The following is an 8341-nucleotide window of genomic DNA, read 5'->3' as shown; positions in this document are numbered from 1 at the left end:
ATCTACAGAACAAGCTGGTGTGAGTGTGGAGGGAGTGAATGATTAGTGCATATACACACATACCAAAGCTATCTCAAACAAAAAGGCAGATAGCCAAGAGAAGACACATGACTTTTACATTCACACCCATTCACACCACTCTCCTAGCCCCTTGGCCTCAGTGGAGAAAAGAAAATACTTTTATTCTTACCCTATGAGGATCAGCTTGGTCTAAAGGGACCAGTATTGGTGGAACTTGGGAGTGATGATGAGCACTATAGGAAACTGTTGTAGGAGAAATTTATTGGTACTGGTGGAACTAAGAAAGAATGCTTGATTAGTAATGTAGGAAGAAAGGAATGCATGTGTAGCACTGGTGAAACTAAGGAATAAATGATGAGCACCAGAGTGAACTATTGTGGGAGAAAATTAGTGGCACTGGTTGAGCTAAGAAAGAATACATATTTTATAGTAAATGATTAGCACAAGCTGGACTAAGGAAAAATTAATGATTAGCACTGATATTAGAACTAATAAGTATAAGCTTAGCATTATGGGAACTGTTGCAAGAGTAAACTATTAGCACTGGTGGAACTAAGAAGAAATAGATGATTAGCACTGATAGGACTAATATGATGATTAACACTATGGGAACTCACGGAGGTGTAGGAGAAAAAGGAGTGGATAGAATTGTGTGTATAAATGTAGGAGCTGTGATGATTAGCACTAAAGGCATAACCTTCAGAGCAAATTAGTTTGAGCTTGTGGGATGAATGGATGAACTGGAGCAGGAAAAAGAGAAGTGGATGAAAGGAGTGAGTGAATGAGAGTAAGGGATTGTGTAGCTATTTGATAGAGATTGAAATATTGGATAGAAATGGAAGAATATTGCAATGAAGAAAAATGAAAAGCCTAAATGAGGTGTGGAATGTAAACAAGAAAAGAACAGAAAAAATGAGAAGTGTTAAGAAATTATTGACAAAAAGAAATGAGGGAGTGAGGAGTAGTGAATAGAGTTAACCTCTTAAGGACCAAACTTTATGCAATGGGGAAATTAAACAAATTATTAGTTTTTTTTTTCTTTATTTGGGCCAAAATAATCATAATATGTATAAAAGTTGTAATATTCAATTCCTATATAGTAATATTTGGTATGTGACAAATATGACCCATTGGTCCATTTGTCCAAATAACTAGTTCAGTAAAATAAATATGAAATACATAATTATATGCAGAACTGAAAGATGTCCAACTCTACTGCCTAAGACAATAATAGCCTTGCCGAATGCTGGATTTATTGTGTGTGGAACAGAAGATAGCAGTTACTTTTCTTGTTCAGGCACAAATGAACTTGACACTTTGAACATTTTATTGTTGCTTTGTTCTTGCAACCTGGGTGCTTGCATCTCTGACGTTCAGAAGGGATGGGCCAGTGTCCAACACTGTCCATCTGAATATCCTTTGCTGGGGTTGGGGCGACACGACCCTTCTTTTTCTTGGCCAAGAGTTTCTTCTCCACATCAGAGCTACTCCTACGTGATTTTTTTCTTGTTGTATCCTTCTTGCACTTGAGGAGACCTTCTGCAACTTCTGCTCTAAAATCTAACAAATCCATCTGCTTTTTAGGGGGGATTTCAAGGCTTCTCCCATCCCGCCTATAGAGTAGCCAACAATTGACTGTCACCATATCCAGAAAATGAAAGAAAAATCTCATGTAATACTTCTTTGACTTGAGCTTAGTTCGATAGTATGACACAAGACCATCTAGTAGGTCCACGCCTCCCATGAACTTATTGTACTCCAGCACAACATTAGGACATGCCACATCAATGAATTGTTTCTCTTTCTTGCTCCATCTCTCTGCTACACCAGGCGGATCTCCAGCAGCATATGTTGATATAAATGTTACACATTTAGTGTCACACCACTTCAGAACATCGACTTCTATACCTTCCACAGTAGCACTTTTCTCATCATAGGTGCCACGTCCAAGTTTCTTCATTCTTTTGTCATCAATGAGCCTGCAGCCCTTTAGTCTATTCTGTCTGACTGTTCCTAATGTGTATATCCCCTTTTTGTGTAACTCAATCACAAGGTCAAGCGAGGAGAACCAATTGTCAAAGAAAAGAAGGTGTGACATGTTGACTTGAACTATACTGGTTAGTCTTAGTACAATATTTGAGCTTGCGCCTAAGTCTGGCTCATTGGGTGCGGGCTCTATTTTGCCTGTGTATATTTCAAAATTATGTACCAGGCCATTTGTATCACAAAGTACAAAAATCTTGTAGCCCCATTTGTTAGGTTTTTTTGGATTATACTGCTTTAGGCCTGATCTTCCCTTGAATGGTACAATTTGTTCGTCGATACACAACATTTGTTGTTGTGGAATGGCCTGGAACTTGTGGAGCAGTTTATCTACTATAGGTCTTATTTTAACACGTTACCCGCGTCTTGGTACACCAGTGTACCACTGACTACTTTCCTTTATGGGGAATTGGTACACCGGTGGCCCAAGCAAGATTAAACAAGAGTATAAATTTAAATATTTTTTTCTCATTTCTAAATACTGAGTGATCATTTTCTTTGTGTTTCATGCATTAGTAAAGGGTATGGATAAGTGGAAAATAATTGGAAAATTAAACACAGTAATTTGTAATTCAATATATTTTTAATACAAAATGTTGAGACTCAAAAACTCGATATTAAATTCATTTAAAAAATAAAATGTAAAAAATTATATGGAATATTAAAAAAACACAATCTCCCATGCAGAACTGGATAAGAGAAATTGAAAAATACATATCCTGACAATATAATTAAATTTATAGGAATTTTTAGCTATATTATAAGTGATTAGTATGACTGCTGTAACTCCTGTGAGCAATATCACTCATTGTTTTACACTTTGGATGCTTTTATTCCTTTAATACTGAAATTAGCATTTTAGGTAAATGAACAAATCTCTGAAATTTATAGAAAAAGCATTATAGCATTGAAATCCTTTCAATAATCTCCAAAGACAAAATATTAATATTTGGTAAAGTAACATACATCCCGAACATACTAGTTTTCCTAATAGTGAAAAGAAAGTATTACTGACATGTCATTTATGCACTGTGCTTCTCAGCAAAGCATGTTATACACAAGTGTGGTTTATCTTGACACTGAAAACAGAAGGTGCTTACTCTTCTAGCTTTGTTTCTAGCTACCTTGAATCCTTCAGAAAGAGATATTTTTTCATAGCAGCCACGACACCTTTTTCTTGTAGCTCTCTTAGGTCCATCTTTCTCAGTCAGTTTATGAAGATCTCTTTTTCCTGATATGACTCCAGGACTTTTTCCAGGTCTAATGTTATCAGGTTCATCTCCAATGAGTGAACAAACTAAAGCCTCTCGAAATTGCAGCTGACTCATCTTAGCCCTAGGGAAGTACTGGCAATGAAGAACCCAAGCATTTACAACTACTAGTCCAGTAATCAGTTCAAAGGCCAACTTTCTGTACCATTTTTTGCTTTTTCTCAGCGGACTGTAGTAGGATGCGTACTGGTCAGAGACATCCACACCTTTTTTTGCCTTGTTGTATGCCATTACACTTTCTGGTTTGAAAACCTCTTCTTTACGTCTGTTTACCTTGCCGCTGGGAACTAATTGATCACTGTGTTCAGGCAGAGTTGAGATAGTCAGAACATTTCTTTTATCCCTCCATTTGAAAACTTTCACTCCATTACTGTTTTCCTGCCCTTTCATTTCATTCTTTCTAAGTTTGCTTTCAGTGACTTCCTTGGGAAGGTACTTTCTTGTGCTCTTTATGGTTCCACAAAGGTAAGTTTTCTTATCCAATAGGTACTCTGCTAGAGGCAGTGAACAATAGTAGTTATCAGCATAAAGAGTGGCACCTTGGTCAAATAGTTCTTCACATAATTCTACTGTTAGACTTTCTGTGGAGTTTAGTCCCTGGCGCTTTGTTTGGCTGCCTGAATGAATCTTGAAATTCCATGTATACCCACTTGGAGTGCATACCTTGTACAACTTGAAGCCATATTTATGTGTTTTACCAGGAAGATAATGCCTAATCTTAGTTCTGCCCCTAAAGGGAACCATACTCTCATCAATCACAAACATGGAGCCTGGCTTGTAAACAGTCCGGCAGCGATCTCTGATAGCAGTGACCAAGGGTCTCAATTTGAATATTGGATCAGGTGGGCCATTAACATCAGTATTATCCCTGAAATGTATACACCTAAGAAGGATTTCAAACCTCTCTCTGGTCATCACACTGCTAATATAAGAGCCAGCATACAGCTTGTTTTTACTCCAATAGGAAGAAATTTCTGGCATACCATTAATTCCCATGTATAGAATTATACCAAGGAATTTCTTAATTTCATTCCTTGTTGTGGGTTTCCATGCACAAAGCCTTGACCTCCTTGTCAGTGGTGTTGCATTTATTTTTTGTTGGGCATATATATTTGTCTCAGAAACTATTGTGTCCAAAATATCATCAGTTATGAATAATTCATACATATGAACAGGCTCTGGTTTTCCAGTGACTGAGTTTACATGAGGCAAAATGGCCAGCTCTTCTTTACCAGTAAAGGCATAGGAACGTTGTTTGGGAGAAACAGTCCCCCATACAAGTGCAGGTGCAAGACTACTAGCAGATAGAGAATCATCATCATCATCTGCTTCTCCTGTTTCATCTGCTCCATCACCTGTATCTCCTGCTTCATCCGGTCCATCACCTTCTGTGTCTCCTGCTTCATCACTTTCTTCACTGGAATCACTGCTGCTTGAGTCACTCTCATTGGAGATGGTGAAATCTTCATCAGAGCTGTCTTCCTCTTCAATACGGCTGCTATAGAATGACGAGGGATCCATTTCTGTACACAAAAAGCATGTAAGGATATCAATAAATCATCCTAATGAGACTAGGATCATTACATAGTACTTACACATCAAATATGATCTATTTTATTCACAACTAATTGAATAATTGACATATATATTTATTGACATTCACATTATTTAAAAAAACAAAAGTGGTACACGAGTGGCACAAGACGCAATAGAACAATAATATATGCCAGTATGGCGAATTGGGCCACGGGTGGTACAAGGGGTGAGTTGTACACCGGTGGCCCAACACGCGATAGCAGAAAAAAATATTGTGACTTCGCGTATTGGGCCACCGGTGAGACACCACTTTTATGAATGCATATGAGTCATCAGGACGAAGAGAAGGTACGTACGTGTTTTCGTCCCGATAGCTTCACTGAGACTGGCGGGAGAGCGGTGTGAAGGTTGCCGCGCTGGGGCGAGTCTTGGGTGTTGCCATAACGCGGGTAACGTGTTAAAAAGCTTGTCCCTTGTCTCATCTGTAGGTGCAGGCATGTTTGAATTGTCATTGAAGTGTATGTATTTCTTGATCTCTTCCCATCTATTCCTTGAAAACACCTCAGCTATTTGTTGCACCCAACTCGATTTCTTCCAGTACATGCGGGTTCTAGGTAAATGGAAAATGGTTGAATACAATACTGTGCCAATGAACTGCTCTAATTCTTCAACTGTGAGATTTAGAGAACTTCCTCGCTCCTGAGTAGCATACAAATTTGATTCATCAATGATCATTTGCAGTAGATCGTCATCAAAGAAATGTTTGAAATACTCCAGTGGTGTTTTTATTGTTGTAGCGTCGGGCAATTTCCCCTTCCACTCAGGAACTTCCGTACTCTTTTGTCCAACCTCTACACTCTTCCAGATTATGTGTCTTTCTTTTCTGCCCCTTTTAGATGGCTGTGGATCATCCCTATTGGCACTGGTTGCATCATTTTCTGTAAATAAAATACATGTAAGTGAATGTAAACTACCCAAAATTCTTATTATGTGTAGAAAGGTGCGAGTGGTCTTATTCAAGCCAAACAGGACCCTGTTCACTTTCATTTTCGTTAAATAATGCTGATATGACGTTTGTTTAGTTTAGTTTAGGCTACGTCTGGTTATACTAGGCTACATAGTATCCCTTGAGTTCAATCCAGTGTGGACTGAGTACAAGTTGGTACTATGTAGTATTGGCATGGAGACGCGCCCCTCGGCTTATACCCTCATTGATTGATTGATTGAGCAGTGATACCCTTTTAGTTCCTAATTTAATTTTAATTAGAATTTATTCAATGTAAAATAAACAAATATATTAGTTTACCTGATTCTGAATCATCTGAGGTGTCGGATTCCTCATTTGGCTGGTAGAGAACTTCACCATCACTAGAATCCTCATCTACACTCTCATATGGCAGTTCTTGTGCAATAACACTCCTTCCTCCTTTGGTATGGGAGTAAAATCTGCTAGGCTCCATTTCGTCTGAAATTAGTGCAATTGTACAAATAATTGTTTCACACAAGAGGTGTGTGCCATATTTGACCCAGACAAATATTTACCACTCATTGCCCAAAGACCCAAATATGACCCACAGTAAACATTTATTCCATACACACATTGTTTACTTCCTATAAAGGTGAATATGCATTCCTAAGAACCAGTAAGGCCCTGTTTACACGAGGCGCTTTCCAACGCGCGTTAGCAAACGCGGCGTTAGAAACTACCGCTCACATGAGGCGCTTTCAAACGCGGCGTTAACGCGACGCTTGTGTTTGTGCGTGCATATGTGTGTGCCAAACAATGCACTGAATGCAGAGAGCAACAGACAGTTTCAACCAGGATGGATCTAGAAGAGGTAGCATGTGCTTGGATCTTGCATCGCCGTTTGAAGCGGCGCAAGCGGCGAGAAAGAAGATACTGGGTTCATCCAATTTTACAAGACAGACTTACCCATGGCATGTATACAACCTTGTACCCGAGTTTAAGAGAACATGAAGACAAGTTTTTCAACTATTTTAGAATGTCAGTGAAATCATTCGATGAGCTGCTTGGACTTATCCAGGAAGAAATATCTTCAACCAACACCTTGATGAGGGATGCTATCTGCCCAGAAGAGAAACTTGTCATTACAGTAAGGTGAGTTCTTTATTGAAAATTACCATTATTTACAATTTAATTTTTTTTCCTATGAAAGTGAAAAAATCATAACACCAGGTGAAAATGGAGTGAAATATGAGGGAGAAGATAAGACATTCCTTCTGTTTGCATATTTCCAGAACATTGGGTGAGAACTTAACAGTTCAAAAAATTTCCTAGATTTGAGAAAGCACCCCTATCACTCACCTGGCACACACTTTTACTATTTTGTTATTCAACAAATTACTAGTCAAACATATCAATGTAGTCTGCGTGTCAGAAACTTGGCTTGCTGCACCCCCTGGTGAAGGAGTCATGGGATGAACTACTGAAGGTGATGATGGTGTGTGTGGGTTGTATCCTGATGGACCTGCAGTTGGTGGATTGTGTGAGTGTGCCTGGTGGACTGGTTGTATGTTATGAACTGAGTTTGTAGCAACCGGTGAAGGTGTCGGGCAGACGCGGGTATATGGTGTCTGTGGTTGAGCAGTGAATCCTGAGTAATGTGGCAATGGTTGAGTATACGAGTTTGCATACTGAAATGATTGTATGGGATGGTGAGTTCCAAGTGTCTGAGCACGATGAAGTACATTTAGTAGCTCAATTTTTGTCATTAAACGACTGCTTTCTGGCACCTTTTTCATCTCTTTGTAGAGTGACAAGCAAAATAATTTATCCTCATCATTCTGTTTTTCTTCTTCAATTTGTCTCGCCAACAAACTTCTTTCCAAAATATTAGCGATATGCAGATCACCTGGATTTAGTTTCAGTTTTTTCTTTGCTGATGTAGATGTAATTCCCTTCTCGCGATGTTCTCCTGTCACATCAACGTCATCACACAGTCCTTCCCCTTCATTTTCAATATTGCTGATAGTTTCCTTACTGGAAATTGAACCTTCAAGAAACTGTAGTCTCCTAAAATATATGTAGGTGCCCTTTCTTGCCTGCGACCCGGATGGTAGAGTCTTTTGTCTCTTTAATTCCCTTGCGAAGTTATCTCGCAAATGCTTCCACTTTCTTTGCAAGGACAGGCCTGAAAAATAATTGTACAAAATACTAAAGTGTCACTGAATCTTGAATATTTATAGTGTATAAGAAAAATATTTCCTTGTGTGTGTGTGTGTGTGTGTGTGTGTGTGTGTGTGTGTGTGTGTGTGTGTGTGTGGAGAGAGAGAGAGAGAGAGAGAGAGAGAGAGAGAGAGAGAGAGATTATGTGAGAAAAAATAGCCTTTCCTAGACATAACATTTATAATGCTATCTTTCTCTGTAGGTACTTGGCCACAGGATGTTCTATTGCTGACTTGCACTATGGATATCGAGTCGGGAAGTCAACAATCTCAAGAATATTGCG

General features: G+C 38.8%; 2 protein-coding genes across 2 annotated transcripts in view; both read right to left on the bottom strand.

The window, feature by feature from the left end:
• Window positions 1-2: 2 nt before the first annotated feature.
• Window positions 3-2119, bottom strand: LOC135103177 (piggyBac transposable element-derived protein 3-like). Its single transcript, XM_064009270.1, has 2 exons — window positions 1421-2119; window positions 3-14 (listed from the first exon to the last, which is right to left on the bottom strand). The coding sequence occupies exons 1-2, from the start codon at window positions 2117-2119 to the stop codon at window positions 3-5; spliced, it is 711 nt and encodes a 236-aa protein (XP_063865340.1).
• Window positions 2120-2627: 508 nt separating this feature from the next.
• Window positions 2628-8341, bottom strand: part of LOC135102730 (uncharacterized) — a 41493-nt gene continuing 35779 nt past the window's right edge. The window contains exons 4-6 of the mRNA XM_064008233.1: window positions 6178-6336; window positions 5228-5809; window positions 2628-4858 (exon numbers count right to left, since the gene is read on the bottom strand). Coding sequence (XP_063864303.1) covers window positions 3087-4858; window positions 5228-5809; window positions 6178-6336 — 2513 coding nt within the window. The 3' untranslated portion in view covers window positions 2628-3086. The remainder of the gene's footprint in view (window positions 4859-5227; window positions 5810-6177; window positions 6337-8341) is intronic.

The sequence above is a fragment of the Scylla paramamosain genome, chromosome 8 (assembly GCF_035594125.1).
Source record: "Scylla paramamosain isolate STU-SP2022 chromosome 8, ASM3559412v1, whole genome shotgun sequence".
Lineage (NCBI taxonomy): Eukaryota > Metazoa > Arthropoda > Malacostraca > Decapoda > Portunidae > Scylla > Scylla paramamosain.
Note: the sequence above shows the minus strand (reverse complement) of the source record. Positions and strands in the feature narration are given on the sequence as shown.